Raw genomic sequence first — 23,957 nt, forward strand, 5'->3', positions numbered from 1 at the left:
CTTATTCATCAAATACTGTGGATAAGCCTTGACATTTTTGTTTTTTGAAACACAGAATGACTGAGTGAACATATGTACGTCCAACGAATATATAGTATGGTGAGTTCACACTTAAAGTTGTAATACATAGTGTTCATTTTAGGTACCCTTATAAACGGTTAGCTGATTTAACTACATTTGCTATGTGTCATTACTTTATTGCACGCAAAACATTCATGTACACACGAGACATAAGAACAAAAACGAGCAAACCCATTGGAAATAGAAAACTAACTGATAAATAAAGAAACTAGTAAGTATCACTAAAAAAGGAATTATAATAATAAAGCTGAAAGAATACAGTTGGTAAAACGCTATTATGTTTTATTATAAACACAATACATTATTATATGAACTTTACCGTGTTTAAAAAATGAAGTATTTCATACAGTTGAAGACTGCATACTTTTGTTTGCATCATAATATTAACAAGTGAGCCAATGCCAAATAATAATAATAATAACTTAGTAAAAAAACAAACACGAGAATATGTAGAAATAACATCTTGTAGACACAAGTTATATATTTTGAGGGGGGGGGACAACCTTATTTCTGCATATATATATATATATATATATATATATATATATATATATATATATATATATATATATATATATATATTTTTTTTTTTTTCTTTCAACTTTAAAGGAAAATAGGAGCGGCCCGTTGGATTCGCAATTTAGTGACAATAGTTTGTTTTTTTTGCAGATAGCATGGTACCGCAAGTTATTCTTCTTTGCTATAAAGCATTAATCGAGCGCTTTGGAACACATGCTAAATTAGATAATTATCAAACTCGACTTGAAAAAAAAAGTTAAAATCTTTGTCATATTTGTCAAGCATTATTTGTTTTTGTTTTCATACACGGGCTTCATTGCGATTTTAATTTTAAGGTAATTATACGTGAAAATTATACCATTGTAACAGGAGAATGGGCTTTAATTTCGTCCAAAATTGACCCTTTAATATTTGTGTATTTTTATACAGGATTTTTCACGAGTTGTCATATCTATCATACCATATTTTATTAAATGAGTTCAGGAATTTTGTTAGTTAGCCTAACGAATTTCCTGGACGAGTTTAATAAAATATGGTATGAAATGACAACAAGTGTCAGATCTTTTTTATCACATGCTTTTAAATGAGCTAATTAAATAAATATTAACGCAAACATAATGATAAATCCCGAATGTTGTTTACATTTCGTGACGTCATTTGAAGTGGCAAAGTCATTTCAGCAAAATAGCAAAATGTGATTCGTCAATCGAACGAACATAAGCCAATGAAAACGCCTAAAAAGTATATTGCATATGTGTAAGATATATAGGATCTGGCACGAGTTGTCATATCATACCATATTTTATTAAACGAGTTCAGGAATTTTGTTAGTAAGCGAGCCTTTGGCGAGCTTACTAACGAATTTCCTGGACGAGTTTAATAAAATATGGTATGATATGACAACAAGTGTCAAATCTTTTTTATCACATGCGTTTAAATGAGCAAATAAGATAAATATTTACGCAAACATAATGATAAATTCCGAATGTTGTTTACATTTCGTGACTTCATTTGACGTTGCAACGTCATTTCAGCAAAATAACAAAATGCGATCGGTCAATAAACGAAAACTAAGCCAATAAAAACGCTTAAAAATGTTGTATTACACATGTGTAATAAACAAAATGTAATGGCTATATTACATCGGAAACAGGGTATGGCATGTGATAAAAAATATTCGTAATGGTTATATTACATGGGAAACAGGGTATGGTATGTAATAAATGTATATGAAAGAACAATACAGAACCAGAGAGCGATAAAAACTGTGTACATAAAGTTAGCAAATATTGGCTTGGAGACATCAATGGATATTTGAGCTATAGTAGCGGATATGTTTTACGACCAACAGGTACATTGAATCCAGACTCATAACCAACATGCTGATGCGTATGGTAATTGCTACTACCAAGAAAGGGCAACATGTCAAGAAAACATCATAAAACCATGCTCATCAGATACTTATAACACAAATATAACAACAATTTCAAGAGGCTTGTGAATGATGTAATCAATCCAGTAGTGATATTCAAAGACAAATGTTTCGTAAATGTAATATATGTCGGTACGAAACAAACAATACAAACGAAAAATTGAAAAGTGAAAAGATACTTAATTAATTGTGTATTTGCGTAAACAAATATTTGCATTTTTATTTCCAATGAGTTTGGGGCACGTTTGTTCTATGGAGCGTTGATGGTTCTTCGGGTTGTAAATGAAAGCCTAGTTTGGGTACAGAGTGACAATAATGAATTCATTCGATCGTCGCAGTGTTATATATTTTTCGGCTTTGATCAACACTTAATAAAACATCTAAGAAACAACTAGTTCGACCTTTTTTACTGTCTTGCTCCCACGTTGCTCAATAATATAGTTTCCATGTTTTGGAACATAAAACGTTTCTGTTCCTAAATAAGTTTTATAATACAAAAAAACAACCTCCGTGTATTGTGTATTACAAATTTTTCATATTAACAATTTAATATGGCGATGAACTTTTCTAAAACAATGAATAAACGTTGAAATGCTACATTTATTATTTGCTTAAACTATAAAGTCATTATAGACTTATGTGAACAAGTCGCCTTTAGTCACACATGTGCAGGCATGTTTATCAGCAAGCACACCTTGGAGTATCTATATTATTCGGTTGACTCAGGTCATTCTGCTAGTATGCAGTGGATGTAGTCAATGACCATGATTAAGCCGGGCTAAAGTTGACCGTAAAACTGTTCACTGTAATGGATTCGGGGGCTTTGGATAGGATTTCCTTTGAATAGCTCTGTTTCATTAGGGATACTTCATATAGGCAAAACTTAATTCCGAGATGCTTGTAAGCTATGCAGCTGACGGCTTCATGATTTCTTCTTGTCGAGCGCTGCTATAGGTTTGCCCGGAGGCACATGTTAAAATAAGCTAGCGGAAAATGTTTAGTAGATTCCGTGTTAGTACATGTTTCCACCACAAATATTTTCTGAAATATATGTACATTGATTCCATCCTTACCTTTCGCAACTTTATGCCTTAAAGGTAATTGTTCAAAGCTTTTTTCAACTCACTGAAGTTAGTAAGTAAAGACTTAAAATTGCCATGGTTTTGTATCAATGTGTTTGAACAGTTTGATGCTACGTCGTTTCAATACTTTGACTGTAGTTTTGGAAACTATTTTTGGAAACGTCAGTTTCCTCACTTTGTTCAGGAACCACTTTTGTAATGCTCCCCAAACGTTTGCTGCAAATTAAAACACGCATGTGATTAATTGACAATAGATGCCCAAGTCTATTGATGTATTTGTTACATGCGCCAATTATCTGTTATTTTCTTAAATCAAATTATTTATCTTAGTCCATGCAAGAATAAATCCAGGTTCAAAGCAAATCACTAATGAAGTGGCTGTTTGGAAGCAGAGCTTTTCTGAATGGAAACATGTTAAAACCATTCACATTAGATAAACAGCGATTCAGAAGATTTAGATTTGAATTTAGCTCGTGCAATGCGAAACGAAAAATGATGTTCAAATTTCAATGCTTAGCCACTCCATCGTACCTCGCTCGTCTACAACATTAGGATTTATTCTATCTATTGTCCATGCGACGCAAAAAGGAAACTCAGACCATTAAGGTTCTTTTACGGGTAATATATGTACATGTGTATGTTTAATATTGAAACGTAGTTTTCATGTTAGCATAGCATGACAGCACTCTTCAAAAGACGAATGTACGAGAGGAGCATGTGCTAAAGATTTTTGAAACTGCTTGTATATAAAATATCATTTGTATAGCAATTTATCATGTTGCGTTTTGTTATAAAATATATATACGTACAATCTATAGATTCTAATTGGGGACTGCTTTGCCTTGCGTTTCATACACATGCCAATTAAATAAACACTTATAAACAATCAAGCTGCTTACTTGCTGTGAAGTTATTTAATATGAATATAATAAGAAACACGTTTAGATATTTTGTTTATAATAAGCAGTGCTAAGTTCAGATGTGTTAAAGAGCTCTTTAAAACGTAATGAGAGCATTATTACAAATATCGTCATTTTGAATTGAACATTGTATGCAAATGATATCAAAAAGATATATACAATGTTAGAGCCACAGTTTTGACTTGTTTATGGTTAACAACAATACAATGTTTAATACAACCGAATGCGGAGTCGGCTGATAGTTTTACTAAAAAAGCACACGCTGAGCATTGATTGTTATTTATTTCTGATATAGTATGATACACGGAAATTAATCCTTGAGCCTCTGCCCGTCCCTCCCTCCATCCGTCCTTCCCTCCATCCCTCTCTCCCTCCCTCCGTCCCTCCCTCCATCCGTCCCTCCCTTCATTCGTTCCTCCCTCCGTCCCTCTCTCCCTCCCTCAATCCGTCCCTCCCTCAATAAATGATAACATTCTCTATTTGTACTTGACCAAGTTGACTTATTGTAAGGGCATTTAAAATACTTACTTGTAGCGAATGTATAATGTTATTGTTATTGCCCCTACAATGACGACAACTCCTGTTATGACTAAAGCTATAATCCAGTCTGGAACTGAAAGTAAATATATAAAATGTAAAATCTCATCTCTTTGACTTCATAGTTACAACATCAAAGTGTATATATAATGAGACATAAATTATAAATTACTAAATTGCGACTAACCGTGGTGTGCAGATTATAACAAAAAACTACTGAATGTATCATTATGATATTGCACATTTGAATTGGTAATACTTTGAAAACCTAGTTTCTTGAAATACACCGATTTTGTTTAATAAGTATTTTCCTCTTAACTACTGAGAAGAATATTTCCCATTTTGTTGTAAAACATTTAATTATACGAGTACATTATTTCGTCTATATGAAGTATAAGGGGTCTACAGCCGTTTAGACACGGGTGTGTGCTTAATAAGTTATTAACCGATGTTAATCCGAAATTAAAAACTTAATTTATACGTTTTTGTATTGTCCACTATACGTCATAAACAATATCTACAGGAGAATTTATGTTTCTCTGACTTATTCTCGTTAAGTCCAAATGGTAAAATATACTCAAATCATTGGGATTTGTTCATTTTAGTTTGCTTTCTTAACCATTGTACCTGGTTTTGGTTTTGGAGTAGTTGTTGTTGCAGCAGTAGTAGTTGTGGTGGTTGTTGTGGTTTTTGTTACAATTGTTGAGCAGTTTGGTCCCTCGTATCCGGAAGTACACGTGCAGTTATACGTGGACCCAGCTATAGTGCATATGCCACCGTTCTGACACGGATTCGATATGCACGGGTTATCTGAAAAAAAGACACAACATCTTACAGTGCATTTGTTACTAAAAATACTGTGTTGTTATAAATTGTACGTTTAAGTTTTTATCGGATTTACCAACCGATATCTAAAACGTGTGATGCTTTTCTTTCTAAAATGCACGAACTTAATCACTTGTGTGTATATGAATGCTATGTAAGCTTTGCGCAGATTAAATGACGTGCTTCTGATGGTTAGCAAAGCTGTTTGTTTCTATGTTACAGTATACTAAATACTTTTGGTGTTCAATCTTAAAAATGGAACGTCATTTATTTGAAGACACGATCCTCTATATGGGCACTTGCCATAACTTTATTTTTGAATATTTCTGTGTGCATGTGGTAGGGAAAACATTATTGTATACTACAAATTCAGTGTTTTGCTTTTAGGTTGGAGACCACATGAGACTTTGACAGATTGCGGGAAACCATCATCAACTGGGGACAAGCCGGTAAAAAGATTGCCTTAAAACAGTGACCGTTGATTCGCGTCGAGTTCTTTTTTACATACTGGATTATCTATCTTTTTCATTGTTTAAATCAGTTCGGATTGGAATGCTCTTTAATAAAAGGTATGGTTATGAGGGTGTATACGCGCAAAAGTTTGACTTTAGTTTTCGTTGAAGTTGTTGGTTTTACATTCAATTTGTTAAGGAAATATTTAAGTATATTGTGACCAATATGCATATTGCAAGTCAAACAAATTGTTAAAACAGTTTCCGAATTTAGCTAATTACTGACAATTCACAAACAATCGCATTTAAAATAGACATTTCAATCGAGAAAACGCTGGGAACCTAATAATTTAATTTGCGTATTGACTTCAAACATTTCATATCCTGGTAAATATATACCTAGATATATTTATTTACAGCCACACGTTATTGCTGGAATTCATTGAAATGTCTTGAACATAATTAATTTCATAAGAACCTGTTAACGTTGCCAAACGTTGTTCATAAGCGGATAACTACATTAGTTCAATGAACATCTCTTTCGCAATGTACGATCATATCAAAGTATGCTTCTAGGTCAAAAAGGTCTTATTCTGAAGTGCTCAGTGGATTTTGGATACTTTCTGACAAGACGAAAATAGCGATGGTTAAATACGAATGCAAAACGGATAAATAGGTTAATCAAATGATTTCATGAATTGATATAGACCCGATACAAAGTGAAGGGGATGTACTGGAATCACCATAGACGTCTGTCCGTTCGCCTGTCCGTCTGTCTGTCCTTAGAAGGACAATTTTCCGGATAAGATGTATTTACTCTGAAGCATAAAATTATTATTTAATCTTGCATGTATTGCTGCTCACGCTATAAAATTGTGAATTGGAAATTTCAAACCGTATTGCAGATGTTACAGTTTTGGTGCAATAGTTCATTTTTATCGTTAGTTCGAAATTAGTACAATACAATGTGTTTGGAAATCTTCATGTATATATAGACTCCTCATCGATAAGATTGCTTCTTAAACAAATTGAGCCGTAAACCAGTAGAGCTACACAACGAGTTGTTGTTGACATTTTACGCATAACGATTCGTATGACACTATTTAAATAACTACATAATTATTTATTATGGTATTTAAGCGAATATAAAGATGTTTCATATACAAATTTATAAAACACGTTTTTGGAGGATTTTATAAGGCATTACGTTTTGTTATTATCCACCAAAATGTAGGTATATATCCATTTTTCCAAAGTCTTTAGCATGGACATCCTTTGGGATAAAATTCTCAGGGGGTAAAAGCAAACAGAAAACGGACCTTTCAATCATCGTATGCCAGCTTTAAAACAAGATCACGGAAGAACTCTAAGCATTTTGATAGATGTTCTACACATATTTTAACATAATTTTGACCTTTTTCCAAGGTATTATGTGTAACAGCAGAGTCTTTGCCCGATTTACTATAATATTTGTTAAGAAAACACACATTATGATCAATGGTGGACACAACACATAAACACAATGACGATAATGATTAAAAACAAGGTCAAACCATCTTTTACGCCTACATTTTGAACAGCGCGGGGGTTAATGAACAGCGTTAGGATTATCTTAGAGAATGCCGTGTTTATATTTTTATTGAAACCATATTGCTGACAAATTTTCTTATAATCTCCGCACTGTACACTTAATACAAGAATATAAGAAATTTTAAATACATGGTAACATAAGGTTGCATTAACAAATACGCTTATAACAGTGTTTGGGACGAAATATATAAAAATAAATAAATAAATAAATACAAAAATAAATAAATAAATACAAAAATGAATAAATAAATAAATAATTTTCAATTAGCAACGTTTTTGCTAGAACCCCCCAAAAACGAGTGCACACGATTAGCACTTGAGTTTTAAGTTATGATATACTTCCCGTGAGGCAGATGCATTGCATGCAATTGATTTTGGAAAATGTTCATATTGTTTAAAGAAAAATTCACATCGCATTTCAATAATAAACAAGATATATTTTGTATAATAACAATTTAAAAAAACTGTCATAGATTCAAAAAGATTGTGTATATGAAACACTCAACCTGGAAAAAAAGTCAAAAGTAGTGGTTCGTGTTTGGACATTAATCGATTTCCAACTGTAAACTGTTATTGTGTTTGTAAAGCTTTTAATAAATAATTCGGAACATACGTGGATCAGACGCATAGCATTAAAAATGCAGTTAAAATATTAAAGCCAGCATATCTCAGTAGTAGCGTGTTAGAGTTTGCACCTTAAGCATTCCAATTAAGCCTTAACTGATATTCAATATTTGTTAAATAAATGTAAAAGATGTATGCAATTTAATTTTTTTCATAATATTCGAGTATTTTTTGTAGGAAAGTGCATTTAATTATATTTTCCAATATAATGTTATTTTGTGAACAAGTCCATTTAATTAAGATCAACTATTCAAACCTTCAGAACACGTGTCTCCAATCCAACCACTTGCGCATGCGCATGTAAAGTCAGTCTCATTTCTGGTACATGATCCGCTGTTTTGACAGGGCTGAGGAAAACATCTGTCGTCTGAACGGTAAAATATTGTTATAGTTACGCCGGAAAGGATGACAAGCATGGTAAATAAACACTAACTTAACTGAGGGTACAAACAAAGTTGGCACAAATACATTGTCTTCACAATCGTAAAATTTATCAACTGTTATTATACAGACGCAACTTTCAATCGTGGATAGAACGGGTCGCTGTTGCTAGCTGTTCCTACCCAATACACATTTGTGGAGGTATAAATTCAAACGTTTTGGAACTGTATTTCCGCTCATAAAATGAGGCAACAATTAAGATTACAATATGTTATTATATTGTCTTGCAAAAGTGATGTTAAATATTTTGTTATCACACACACATTCAAAAGACAAAATTGCATAACTGTACACATTTTATTTTATTACATGCCATACCCTGTTTCCCATGTAATATAACCATTACGAATTTTGTTATCTTACTCATGTGTAATATACTTTTTAAGCGTTTGCATTGGCTGTTTTCGTTCGATTGATCCAATCGCCTTTTGTTATTTTGTGCACATGACGTTGCAACGTCAAATGACGTCACGAAATGTAAACAACATTCGGGATTTATCATTAAGTTTGCGTAAATATTTATTTAATTTGCTCATTTATAAGCATGTGATAAAAAAGATCTGACACTCGTCATTTCATACCATATTTTATTAAACTCGTCCACGAAATTAGTTACAAAATTCCTGAACTCGTTTTATAAAATATGGTTTGATATGACAACTCGTGCTAGATCCTATATGTACAATCGGTTATTTGAGCTCCGAATAAAATATAAATATGAGCCTCGCACTGAGAAAACGGGTTTAAAGCGTGTACGGACTTTACAGGCTTATCATGGGCGACACGTTATGCACATGAATAAAAACCAGTTTTATCAGACCGCGGCTCATATTCACAGACAAATATGTTGTTGTAGTCTAGCCGGTGTTATTAATATAACGTAAGGCGTATATGGTTACATGTTTATTCATTCATATCCAAACTACAAGTGTGCAACAAACTATTAAGCATATTCATATAAACACAAGATTAACAGTAGAGATAACTCTTATGGGATCTAGTATTTAGTGTAACGCAGTAATGTCCCTTTAACATATTTCTTGACAATATGTAACATCTCCCTTCTTTTCAAATAAATGTTTTCCTGGGAAAATGTTTAGTCTGTATCTCAATGGTGATCGTATTACAAATCGTGTGTCCCGGTATAACAAATGTTTCACATTAACGTTAATTGGTAAAGCGCTGATTACAAATCTCACACACTGCTGGCGAATGTTTACATCCTGATAACACTGCTCAAGTTCTCTCGAAAATGACATAGATTGTGGCGCTGTTCTAGCCTCATCTTAACATTGTTGATAAATCTAATTAACACTGTAGAAATATAATCCAAAATATAACTTTCTCACGGGAAAAGAAATATATAGAAACTTAGCAAAATACACCTGTTTATTTCCCGATTTCTTAACATTTTGATACTTTCACAAAATAATTGCAGACTGCAGTATGAGAATATGATAACTTATACATATAAATATACATATATGTGAAATACATATAAAAGTATTGTGATAAAAAAAAACATGCACATATTATATTAAACATACATATTATAAAATCAAATTACATGTACAGTTATTTTACAGGTCTGTCCTCTGAGGCGGCTTGACGGTTCTGCCCGATCTAGTGACATATTGTTTATCTGCCTGTATTCGGTTACTACTATCTTTTGGTACCGATGCATTTTGTTGTAATTGCTGCTGTTTTTGTTGCTGATGTTGTTGTTGTTGCTGCTGTGGTTGTTGTATGTCACTATGTGTGATATTTTTGTGATTGTCACTGATAGGTAGTGATTGTGGATCGAAAATATGCAATGGTTTTTCATTTGTTTTTAACAAATGGCCACGATTTCGTCTATAAACCCCACCATCTTCAGTTTCAACAATATACGACCTGTCATGTATTTGTTTTCTTACAATAGCTGGTTTCCAACGTTTATCTTGTTGGATTCTAACAGTTTCGCCCTGTGATAAATGTTTGAGTGGTTTTGCGTGTTTGTCGTATCTTGCCTTTGAAGTATTTTGTGATTTTGACATATTGTCTTTGATCTGTTTGTGATTTTGTACTTTGGGCTCAAGATGTTTTTGTGTTACCGGCAATATTGATCTTGTTTCCCTACTCATGAGTAATTGAACAGGTGACTGTCCACAAGCAAGTGGAGAATTTCTGTATTCGAGAATTGCAAGATAAGGATCTCGATTGGCTTGTAAAGATTTTGTGAAAATCTTCTTGATTGTCTGAATACATCTTTCAGCAACAGCGTTGCCCTGGGAGTGTAATGGAGATGATGTGACATGCTCAAAATCCCAATCTTTACAAAATCTGTCGAATTCCTGGCTTGTATATTGACCTGCATTGTCACTTATCACTTTAAAAGGAATACCATGTGTGGCAAAATGACCCTTATGTTTGTGTATCACTGTTTCACTTCTCATATTGTTCAGTAAACTACATTCAAAATATCTGCAGTATAGATCAACTAATACAATATAGTTGCAATCATTCCAGTGAAATATGTCAGTGGCGACAACTTGCCATGGTCCTTCAGGAATTTGATTTGGAATCATAGGTTCCTTTGTGTTACTGTTTCTGTGCTCTAGACAAATAGGACAATTGAGAACTCTGTCTTTGACGTCTTTTCCTTTTAATGGACCTTTGAACATGAAATCACAGTGCGATCTGAACTATTTAAATGCTTGGTGTAAGTCCGGATTGTCCCAGTCCATCTTGGGTGTTTGGCCTATATTGTGTCCGCTATCCATCTTTTTAAAATGAGCAGAACGTCACAATTAGCACAAATTAATAAAATCCTGGAACTTTATGATTGTATTAAAATCAAAATTCCATTGGTTTTATCCGAAGTTTTTTTAACTTCTGACACCATGTTGTAGTCTAGCCGGTGTTATTAATATAACGTAAGGCGTATATGGTTACATGTTTATTCATTCATATCCAAACTACAAGTGTGCAACAAACTATTAAGCATATTCATATAAACACAAGATTAACAGTAGAGATAACTCTTATGGGATCTAGTATTTAGTGTAACGCAGTAATGTCCCTTTAACATATTTCTTGACAATATGTAACATATGTCTCTTGATTTATGTAGCGCACGCTCCGACTCAACGAACAAATCATACTTTAATAGTAAACACCTAATAATGAACAAAATAGTACTTTATTAAAATATAAAATTGTGAACGAAGACTGAAAACAGTTAATACTGTATATTCGCTTTGCTCATAAAAACAGCTACACATACATACATCTAACCCTGCGAAGTTTAAATCGTCATAAGTCATACTATATAATATTAATTTTGTCTTATTTACCAATGACATGTATGGTCACAGTAGTGGTGTTGGTGTTTGTACCGTCACTGGCCTGTACGGTGAGGCTATATGTGGGCGTGGTGACTGAGTTAAGGTTGCCAGGTTTGCTAAGTTTCAGTTCTCCAGTGTCTGACGCGATAGAGAACGTGCCTGCGACATCGCCCGCTGTAATACGATAAGTTTATTCAAAGCGTTGAGTACAACATGGTAATATGAGTCGTGTTTTGAAAAAAACTGGGCTTAGTGCATGTGCGTAAAACGTCGTCCCAGTAAAACCTGTGTAGTCCGCACAGGCTAATCAGGGACGACACTTCCCGCTTTAATGGTATTTTAAGTTTCAAGGAAGTCCCTCCTTACCGAAAATCAAGTTTAGGCGGAAAGTGTCGTCCCTGATTAGCCTGTGCGGACTGCACAGGCTAGTCTGGGATGACACTTTACGCACATGCATTAAGCCCAGTTTTCTCAGAACACGACTCATATTATGTGTACGAGTAGACAGCTGGCTAACAATTTCAGACGAACCGATTTGCGAGTAAATTTCATTATTCAAGACTGTTTTGTCCTTAATTTAGTATGGAGGTTTAATTACACATACTATGCCATTTCTATTCAACCCTAATGACGTGGAAATACTGGCTTTATAAAAGGCTCAATAAATTTCAATTTATTATAGTCATGCATCATAGAAGCTAGTTTGAAAAGGCTCAAATCATACGTCACAGAATTTAATCGGTAGACAATTAGTTTGCGTTATTATATAAAAATGTCGTAAAAACAACTTAAAATGATGTGAGTCTTTTTGTTCGAAATCAATTTGTTGATCACTGAACTATCTTTATGTCTCAAGAGCTGCTCTTTTGTATCAACCGCACACATAGACAACACAGATGAACAATTACTCTTTTGTAAAATACACGAGTTTTCCATCTACCATTAGAATAATCCAAAACAATAACATATTATGAAATGAAATGCCCATTCGACTTGATCTTGTGCTCAATTTATATAAAACATTCATACTAGATGCACTTATGATATTTAAAGGGAATATGCAGTGTTTTAATACATGTTTTGATAAAATGGGGGAAAACCGCCGATATGGCTTTTTCTAGCCTAAGTGTAGAGATCCGTTACGTTATGCTAGTCTTGATAGGTCATACCTGTTATTGTGTACGTAATAGATGGAGAAACATCTGCATCCGTTGCTCGTATTGTTATGATCACTGACCCTGTTGAGCGAAAAAAAAAAGCCTCGCTCTGGGAAAACGGGATTTAATGCATTTGCGTAAAGTGTCGTCCCAGATCATCGTGTGCAGCCGAACATGCTATTCAGGGTCGACACTTTCCGCGTTTTAGGGGGTATTTTTCGTTAAAAGGAAGTATCGTCTTAGCGAAATTCAATTTTAGTCATTTTAGTCAGACTGTTGTATTCCTGATTAGCCTGTGCGGACTGCGCATGCTCATATGGGGAAGAAAACTAACGCATATGCATTATGGCCCGTTATCCTAGACGAAAGCTCAAATACATGTATATTGTACGCGCCAGCGTCCGATCAGCTTAAGCTTTATACATAAATATAAACATAAATATATAATTCTAATAATGAATAAGATAGCAGAGACCTTATGATTTCGAAGTTTAAAACAAAATACAACAAGACGTATTCAAAAGTATTTCCTAAATGAACAGCTAAATGGACTCTGAATATGAACATATCATTATAATAGCATGCGCAACAGCAAACTGTCGTGGACGATTCAAAAGTAACAGCAGTTAGTAAACCGAGTCATAACAACATATTGAACGGCAGCTTTATCGTCGGATATTTTAGCCGTGCGATTTGGCTTAGTGCATGTGCGTAAATTGGCATCCCATATACATCTCTGCAGTTCGCACAGGCTAATAAGGGACAATACTTCTGCGTTGTCTTTATTTCCGATAAGAGGAGATTTCCTTTCAACGAAACATTCCATAAAAGCGGATAGTGTCGCCCCTGATTAGCCTTTGTCGACTGTGCATGTTACTCTGGGATGACACTCTACGCACATGCACTAAGTCCAGTGTTTCTAGAACAAGGCTTATACAAATACATTCGCTTTAAGTAGACTTTGTAATACACATAATCATTCCTGTTACACCCCACCACACTTGTTGTTCTTTTTTAAAATAGTATTTCTAGGTATTAACATACCAGCAGACGCTGTATCGTAGACATAAGCTGAGTACGAGTTGGCGGTGAACTGGGGGCTGTTGTCATCCAGGTCCGTTAAAATCAAAGTCAGCTCAATGCTTTGTACAGTATTAGTACCATCGGTGGCACTGTTGAATGAAGGCAAAAGAAAACAATAAAGGAAGAAACATATCAATACAGTATTTAAAGTTATACATACGAACTGTAAACAAAGTCTTTGTGCATAATATAAAAAAAATAGTTAGTTTGAATCAGAGACGTCTGTTGGAATGTTGTATCCGTTCTAAGCAACGATCAATTGTTTATTTGTTTAATGGTGTGATGTATGTATTTTTCTGCTTTGTATGGATCATACTTTACTGCCGTTTTTGCGGATGCTATGTTAATTATATTGTCTCTACATTTTTGTGGTTATATTTTATAACCTTTCTGGTGTTGCATGATTTCTATAAAAAAAACTGTAATGAGTAATATATAATGAGTTTCGTTCAGGGAAAACTAGACAATTAGTTCATACAATCCGCAAAGGCTAACCAGGGACGGCACGTTCCGCCTAGACTGAATATTCGTTAAGAAGAGACTTCCCTGAAAGAAAAAGTCCGAAAAGCGGGAAGAATCGTCCCTGATCAGACTATGCGGATTGCACAAGCAAATCTGAGACGATACTTTACGCAAATGTCTTATAACCCGTTTTGCAAACAGCGAGGCGCAAGAATTTGATTTAGCTACGGTAATCTCAAACTGTATGATGTGTAAACTTGTGAAAGTTTATTTTTAAAAACGCTTATCTGTAATGCGGTATAATAGAACTCGTAAATTTGGTTTGTAAAGGGTAGAACAATTGAAATTAAAATGCGCGTTCTATTGAACAAATGTCATATCAGTCGTGCAATATCGGGCTGTTTTTCAAACTGATAATGATGACTCCATGATGGCGTTTTCGGGTTATTATTTGTTAAGCGAGATTTAAAGACTTTGATCAAATCAAATTGACATTTCTTTCCCTCTATATATTAATTTTTCAGCGCTCAACACTGAGCTCTCACAGCATATTGATTTGATTGAAATAAAGTCCAATGATGTAAATAATAATTTTAAACGACCTCATGCTCATGTGTCATACAAACTATTCTTATATTTACGGTATTCTGTTATAGTTATACAAAATATATGAACCGTTATAATTATAAAGTGCTATTAACTGTATTCAACATTTGTTTCAACCGGCATACCTAAATACAAATATATAGTTTGCTGTAGTTTCTCGGTCGATCGTGGTCGATGATGGAGTCATCAGATTCCATCCAATAGTTGCTTTCGTTAATTGGAATGGCGGCTCTGATGGGTTCTGGCTGTGTATCGCCACAGTAACAGTATCTCCATCAGCGTCACTGGTGGACACGCGGTATATGCTCGATGACGAGGCAATATTTTCAAAGCATGAAGTCTGTTGGTCACCCGAGGTGGGCTTACTAAACACTGGAGCAGCGTTTTGAACTGTAAAAGTATTAGTAATGTATAAAATACTGTGTAAGATAAACAGACAAACAGACATTCATACATACAAGTTAAATACTAGTAGACAGACGTTCGGCCGGCGAGGAGTTGTTCGGCTGGGTGGATCGGTTGGCGGGAAGATGAGTTTACGGTTGCCGACCAGGCACGCATATAGAAATGCATACAAGCGGACACAGAGACAGCCGACGTAAACACGGACATACATACATACGGAGAAGCAAATATATATTTTGTTCGCTTGTATGCCTTTATGTATGTACCGACAGGCAGACAGGTAGACAGACACACGGACGGTCGGACATGCATAAAGACGATTAATAAAATGAAGTTTACGTTTCAAAAATTTCCATATTGACATGACATGGGAGTTCAGTATTCGTATAAATTATTTTCTAAGCATAAGGATTTCTGTGAAATCGCGCTAAATTAAAAAGCACTTTATAACGTATAAATATAAGGCACATTCAAATATTATAAAGACATATTTCTTAACTGATATGGTTGATGAATAACTGAATAATTTCTTAACCGATGGACTTTTAGTACGCAATAGTCAATTTTTATCAATTGGCAAACAAAAAAACAACAACATTTTATGACCATATTATTGCAACCCCTAGATATGCGTAATGCCGTCTTACAATTGAAACATGTGAACTCTTACAAGAAATAAAGGCAATCGTTGATTGAAATGCGGGTAGAAGCCAGCACGGAGGGAGGTTAGGTCTCTACAGGAGCAAGATATACTGAACGTAAAAACTCTTTCATTATAAGGGGCTTTAAACATACTAAAATTACCTGTGTTCATTGACTGAATACAGCGCTATGACACAATTTTCTAAATTTTTATATTTCTAAAACACAGATACTATTTTCAATGCCTTAGCAAAAAATATTCAACACTTAGATGGCAAGTCTGTTAGAGAAAATCAAGTGGCATAGGAGTTTTCATTTATAGTGACATTTAACGTTGAAAACAAAGTAGTTTTCATACATAATTATACTTTTTCTAAATTCTTTTTGGAATTTAAGTATGATTGTTCTTATAAAAATGGGCCGTACTCTTTGAAGGAGGTTAAGTGCATGTGTCTAAAGTGCCGTCCAAGATAAGCATGTGCAGTCCGCTCAGGCTAATCAGGGACGACACTTTCGGCTTTTATAATATTTTTCGTTTCAAGAAAGTCTCTTCGTAGCAAAAATCAAGTTTTACGGAGTGTAGTCCCTGATAAGCCTGTGAGGACTGCACAGGCTTATCTGGGACGACACTTTACGCACACGCATTAAACCCCGTTTTCACAGAGCACGGCTCAAATATATACACACAATACTCACAATATAAACATTATTAACCATGAAGCACCTTCTCCATGATGTTTGTGTAAATACATGTTTATTCTTCTTCATATTGCATACTCGTATTCATGAGAGGTTCTTTAAGTTCTGATCTGTTTTGATTGTGTTATAATTATTATCCATTTTATATTGCTATTATATTATTTTTCATGTTTTAATTTCAATGAATTACAAATGGCGTATAAAGCGAAATTGCTTTTATCATAGAAGCTGCTAAAAATCTAAACCAAGTAGTCAATACAAATCTCTAGACAAACATATTTAATCGCAAACCTCTTTCAATAATTTATTTTTGAATGACATATATCATTGATATATTAACAATTACAATGCAAAGAACATTAATCAACATCTCAAATCATGTATTGTTTACGCGGTGAATTTGGTTTTATATTGATAGGAAGTGTAATACAACATTAAACTCGCCTACCATTAATGTGGAATGCAAAACCAAATTACATACCTAAAGGAAATTATTGGGTGGTCATAAAATACAAAACACCTAAAGGAAATTATTGGGTGGTCATAAAATACAAAACAAGTATTAAATACATTGATCAATAGTGTATAGGCGTCAATGATAATATTTATTGCATATATGACATATCTGTGTCATTCATGTCGTTAATTTAAAGATCAATTTAAAGTCTATTAATCTTACCTGGCGACACCATCAGTACCCACGTAGCAAGAAAGGTAACTATGTATGGCATGACTGTAACGAAAAATAATAATTCACGCTCAGAAGTTAACCCGGCTGTCGCAATAAAAGCTAGCATTCTATTTATTCATATTTAAGGCCTGGTTTAACCATGCACTAACAATACAATCTATGACGTGCATTTCTTTATTTAGAGCACTGTCATGAGTAGCATTCTTCCTATGTTTATATGCTAAATTTCAGCTTCTTTTTTCAAATAACTATACTTCGATGTAGAATAAATGTTAATGATGTAGAAAAGAATATGATCAATATAAACCAAAGAAATGATGTTTGGCGTGGGTGCTTTTTCCCGTTTTTAAATGAGATGTGATGTGTGGAATAAATGATGATATTATAAGAGTGTAAACGCACACGATATTGTCATTCGACAGGAGCTGTTGAAATGCTAGCATTTTGCGGATTAATCCAATATCTTTACCCCCTATCCATATTTCAAAGCTTGGGGGCAAGATCATGTACTTAATGGGCATAAGGACTAAAACGAGACTGCCATAGGTTGTCAACCATCTAGAATTGTTCGGATATAAAAGCGTTTAGGAAAATACATGCTTTACAAAAATATTACTGTACAGTCTTGTTTCGACTTGTACAAATAGCAACTGAGTTATTTACATTTCTGGGGGGGGGGGGTAATATATAAGTAATATGTGTAATATATAAGTAATATGTGTAATATGTAATATGTGTATCATAAGGATGAGCAGTTATAACACCATGCTAAACGAAACAAGTGTATAATTGGCGAACAAAATACGATAAATCTGAATATTATAAAATGAAACACCGTACTAGTAATCAAAGACCTCAGTTTTTGTGCATATGATAATTTAGTTATTTATATCAAACACCTATAAATAATTATGTTCACAACATTAGCTTGAAACATGGCGCGGCAGAGGCCGATGCGTATCCCCACGCATAGATGTCATATTAAAATGCAATTTTGGGAGGGCAAGGCCTATGTTGGTGGGGCTCCGGGGTGGGTAATGTGGACATGGATACTCGAGATAGACTGTCTTGTTTTAAGAGATGTTCAGTATTATTTGAAGTCATTTGGTGAATAAATGAAGAAATTATGTTAAAAAAGAAAACAAATTTGTGTATGAAAAAAATGTGGATACGAAAAAATGTTTGGGTACGATCACATTTGGGTACGAACAAATTATGCCAAAAAATTGGTAAGAACAAGAATGTGGGTACGAAAAATAATTTGGGTACTAAACAAAGTTGTGTACGAAAACAATGTGGGTGCGAACAAAAACTTAAGATAGAAAGCGGATGTTAATACAATATTCCCACGCTTTTAATTATTTACCTTTTTTGTAAACTTTATTAAAATACGAATACCCATTGAAATGAGACTTCTGTTCTGAAGTGTAAGTCTTACGCCTGTGTAAAGCGATGTAACATGCGTTACTTATATATAAAATAAAATGCACTAGAGGCATTCTAATCAGTGCGGCTTAGGCGTGTGGAATGATAAAGGTTTATTTACAACACATTAAATAGAACGGTTTGCGAAAAGCTGTAGTGTGTTTTATTTACTAGCTTATCACTGTGGTTAAACGGTGTCAAGCATTAGTGCCCGTTATACCGTGTAATATTTAATTGAATAGAGAACTAATTTGTATTTTGCGGTTTATAACACCGATCCTTGTGTATGTAATTTTATATCTGCATTTATGAGGGACACAAAGAAAGATTGACGGGTTATTCGGTTAAAGAATGGGTGGCTTGTCTCCATGAATTGCACAAGCAATTAATGATTATTCATCTATGTAATACGCCGCCACAGGTTATATTTGATAAATACATAAAATAACTTTTAAACAAATTAAAACATGTCCATCATTTTCACATATTAAACATACGTTTTAACAGTTTGGCTATGGAAAGAATGTACTTCTGGATATGAATGCTTAAGTGTGCAACATGAATTAAGCGACATTAACTATTTAGGGCTGAATGACTTTTGTTTACAAATGATGAATAGTTACATGCGGTTAATGAAAGTTGTATTTACAAACGATATGTTTCATAAGTTTGAACATCCAAAACTCTCAACACCATTGTGGTTATGACATATTAATTTGTGTAAACTGAATATCCCTGCCAATGAAGCTGCATGTAAATCTATATTTCTGTTGTTTGATAAAGGATACATCATACGCAATTTCTTTTGAAACAATTGTATTTTCCTACTGTTATTATGGTTGAAAAAAAAACACACAAACACACTGACTGTTTACTAGAAATTTGGTAGTTTTTTTCTGGTGTTCTGGTGAGAGACAACAACAGCACTTGTGTGCTTAGATTTTATTTATACCCTGTATAACACCTCATTTACTACCATAAATGAATACATTAATTGTTAATGTACTAATATATAGATCTACCAAATACATTTTGTTTCAGTTATGTTAAATAGAATGAACTTCGTTATCAAATGGTTGTACAAATGTTGAAAAAGCCTGTTCGTTGTCAATTTGACTCTCTGAGCATTGTTGGGTAATCTTTCCTTAAACTTTTGTTTTGGAAGAAGAATACCATGTTTATAGGTACTATGAAAAGAAAGAACAAAAAATCAAAACGTCGTATTACAGTTCTAAAACCTTAATCACAGCTAACCTCATTTTTCTATGAACAAGCGTTATGCCAATAATTTTTAAAACACGATATCCGAGACTTCTTTGAAATGATCAAGTTAAGTTAATCATTATTAATGTGATTTTTGTTTTCATTTGAAGCGATTTAAATAGAGAAATAATCTAGGGTTTCAAATTCACTCCTAAACCCTACAGTTTCTTTCAAACGAATTATCAAAAATATTGTATTTGATCCAAATGCCAAATTTAGTGAAATTAACAAAGATTCTCTTTTGTTAAAATAAATAACTGATTTATAATGTTTCCAGATTCAAACCCGATGCCATGAAACTTAGTGAGCAAAAAGTATGAGCGGCTTTTAAAATATTTATTTATGAAACCCTTAATTTATTGTAAATTATTACTTGTTTGTTCTAACCGAGTTGTTTTAATATCTACACTTGTGTACATGATTTATATTGGTTATATCTATCAATACAATGTAATTGTCTTGTACCGATGTACTTTGAGTATATTTTGTTTTCGTATATGTTAATTGTCGAATGCGTTTTGTCGAGGTGCCAATAACGAACTTATAATTATCGACTGCTGTGTTCATGATTGAGTTCCTCAATAATGAATGCTATTAAATGAACCACAATATGCGCACGACTGCCCTTTAATAATGACGCAGATTTAGTGGTGTATAGTATTTCAACAGTTATTCGCCTTTCAAATGACGGGGTTTCAATATATATCACAACCTCTTTGAAGTAAGGTAATGATGAAATAACGACATGCACACAAGACTACGCCCACATATTAAAGAAGCACATCGACGGCTATATTTATGTTCTCCAAAATAGTATGCGTTTAAAAACATGTTATTAAGACTATTTGTAAACGTGTTAATAAAAGTATTTGTTAACACACAGGTCTCGTTTTTGTGAGAAATAATTAATTTTATAACTTCATGTTTTTCCGAGACATTTTCGCTGGCGCTGTGAAAATAATTGGCAGCTGTAAAAGTGTTTACATGAAATTTACATGCACACAACATTTATACGTAGATCTATACGCATTATTTAAATCGTGTCGAAGTCTGCAATATGTCTGAGTTTTAATTCCACCGAATCATTCGAAACAAACTTTTTGATAATAGTTAATTTTGTGTTAAATTTTTAATTTAAAAAATAAATAACTGCTTGACAAATGACGAAACCTCCGATTTAGTACATGTATATATTTATAGAAAATATTAATATTACATTTAACATTAGGTTAATATAATATATATTAAATTCTTTGCATTTTATTTTATTAAGTCGAATAGTAGACTGCACGCGTTTTATATTCGTATGTAATGTTACAGCGGGGCTCAGGGAAAATCGGGTTTGAGGCATGTGTGTAAATGGTCACCCTAGATAAAAAAGAAGACGATATCCGATTTAATAGTTTTTTTTATTAAAAGGAGGTCTCTTTAAAACAATGCAGTCTAGCAGAAAGAGTCGTTCTTAATTAATTTGTGTGGACCGCAAACGCTAATTTGTGGCGAAACTTTTTCTTATTTTTAACTGTTTTCTTTAAACCAATAAAAATTATGTGGTTTTAATGTGATGAAAGCAATACACAGAACGTCATACGGAACAAAAACAACATTATACACAAAATAGCAAAAAAGGGCGAATACTTGAAATAATATTTGAAATAAACAAATCGCATGGTACAAATAATAACATGTCAAAATTACCAAAATGGCCATGATCAACAATCATCACACTCTTTTTTTATTTGTGTTTTTATAAAACAAATAAAGCCGCCAATGAATTTCGTCCTGAATTATATAAGCAATAGATTATTGTTAGGTCTTATACTTAAAGGTACCGTCAACCACGAATGACGAAAAAAGAAAAGTTCTATAATACCGTATTTTTTTCTACAATTATTCGTTTATATTGTTTATTATATCACGACTGGTATATTACAATACTTGAAAAAAGTTGTTAAGTTTTCATATTTTCAGTATATTCGGCAATTAATTTTACTGGGTACAGGTACCAAGTAACTACCAGTTAACTATGAATAACGCAAGTAGATTGATCATCATCGTCACGTGGTAATTTCAGAAATCCAATGTGTGCATGCGTAGTGAATTGTATATATTTTGTAATATAAAAAGATCAATCTACGTGCGTTATTTATAGTTTGTCGTTATGTTAACTATTTTCGCGATGTTCTTTCGATTTCACATCGCGAAATTTTATTACCGAATATACTGAAAATATGAACTTTTTTCCAAATAATGTAATATACCAGTCGTGTTATTTTAATCAATGTTAACTAATAATTGTAAAAAAATACGGTATTTTAGAAGTTTTCTTCTTTCGTCATTCATGGTTGACGTCCCTTTAAGACTAGAAAGATGGTAACTAGAATTTCCCTCACTATCACGTTTCCGGAATTTCCAACCTGCAGTGTTATATGTTTCATTTGAGCAATTTTGTAAGATTAATTCATTAATTCATAAACAAACACAATCGGTCCGAGCTGGAAAAATACACATTGATACAAATAACTTGTATCACGTGCACTTTAATGTAAAATATTAATAAATTATGTAGGACTCCATAGATATTTAGTCAATAAACACCCACACTTTATGTCCGCCTGTTTCACAAAGCTTATCCTTTAAGAAAAAAACATACTTCCCTCTTTATCCAACTAAGCACATGTTATATCCTCCATGAATTTATTTCAACAAGCAGCTCCGATGTATGAAACTTGTGCTTAAACGAATTTGATATTCCCATCTACATGTTATGATAAGATACCGGTAGTGGCAGTGGAGTAAATACAATACGCTTTATCGATTAAAGATTAAAATTGAGTATTGCAGTGATCATGATATATTAGGTGACAACCAAACAAGGATGTACTAGGAAGTACATTGATACCACTTATAATACGCCAAAACACCTTAACATAAATCAGTGGAGGTAAATTATCGATCGGACGGCGATATTTAAATCAATCGAACATTAAGCTAAATGGAACTAAAATGCAAACGCTTTAATCTGTTATTGACAAATAGCTCGAGTATCGCCGAGTTTAAATGAGCAGCGTCATGCGAAATGGGCTCTTATGTCAGATGCGGTCCGCATAGCTCAAGGCATGTCCGCATATAAGACCACGCAACTTTGCTTGAATTAATGGGGTTGCTTCTGACTAGACTGCTGGTCGCATATAGGTACGTCCCATAATCCCACGACGTGCTTAATATTAAGTGACAAGCACAAAGACTTGAAATAGCCCGTATGTCCGAATTTACGTCCAGAAGTTTGTGTTTTAAACTCCTTTTGAATGACTGTGTCGATCACTTAAACAATCACAGTTTAATCACCTTATTATGAAGAAGATCTTTAATTCCATCCTTTGTTCTTCTTACAGTTATAGCGTGAGATCCCACACTCAGAGGAAGAACAGATGAAGGAATTAAATGTATATCTTTATACGATCTCAAGTTTATCGTATAGTTTATTCCTTCATCTGTTTTTCTTCGAAGTTAGGGAAAGAAATACAAGATCTCTCATACAATTGCTAGTAAAATACACGTGATCTTCTTGCCGATGGTGTCTTCCTATATCATCCCTCACCTGGGTATGATATACTTTTTTCATAACAGATCGCACTAAAAGAAATTTTGGCTGCGACAAATTTGGAAGAATAATGGTCGTTAAGCTGTTTTCC

General features: G+C 33.6%; 1 protein-coding gene across 1 annotated transcript; it reads right to left on the reverse strand.

Annotated features, from left to right (window-relative positions):
- Positions 1-722: 722 nt before the first annotated feature.
- Positions 723-23,170, reverse strand: LOC127859021 (protocadherin Fat 4-like). Its single transcript, XM_052396403.1, has 10 exons — positions 22,916-23,170; positions 17,563-17,616; positions 15,263-15,527; positions 14,031-14,158; positions 12,999-13,067; positions 11,839-12,003; positions 8,319-8,429; positions 5,199-5,381; positions 4,563-4,647; positions 723-3,330 (listed from the first exon to the last, which is right to left on the reverse strand). The coding sequence occupies exons 2-10, from the start codon at positions 17,612-17,614 to the stop codon at positions 3,225-3,227; spliced, it is 1,164 nt and encodes a 387-aa protein (XP_052252363.1). The 5' UTR covers positions 17,615-17,616; positions 22,916-23,170; the 3' UTR covers positions 723-3,224.
- Between the last annotated feature and the right edge of the window lie 787 nt (positions 23,171-23,957).

The sequence above is a fragment of the Dreissena polymorpha genome, chromosome 14 (genome assembly GCF_020536995.1).
Source record: "Dreissena polymorpha isolate Duluth1 chromosome 14, UMN_Dpol_1.0, whole genome shotgun sequence".
Classification (NCBI taxonomy): domain Eukaryota; kingdom Metazoa; phylum Mollusca; class Bivalvia; order Myida; family Dreissenidae; genus Dreissena; species Dreissena polymorpha.

What these genes read in the sequence shown, in the direction of transcription:
- LOC127859021 (XM_052396403.1), bottom strand. Translation starts at nt 17,614, where the DNA reads ATGCCATACATAGTTACCTTTCTTGCTACGTGGGTACTGATGGTGTCG. An exon ending in GGTACTGATGGTGTCGCCAG is followed by an intron (nt 15,528 to 17,562) that starts GTAAGATTAATA and finishes ATACTTTTACAG; the next exon opens with TTCAAAACGCTGCTCCAGTG. An exon ending in TACTCCAAAACCAAAACCAG is followed by an intron (nt 4,648 to 5,198) that starts GTACAATGGTTA and finishes ATTTACTTTCAG; the next exon opens with TTCCAGACTGGATTATAGCT.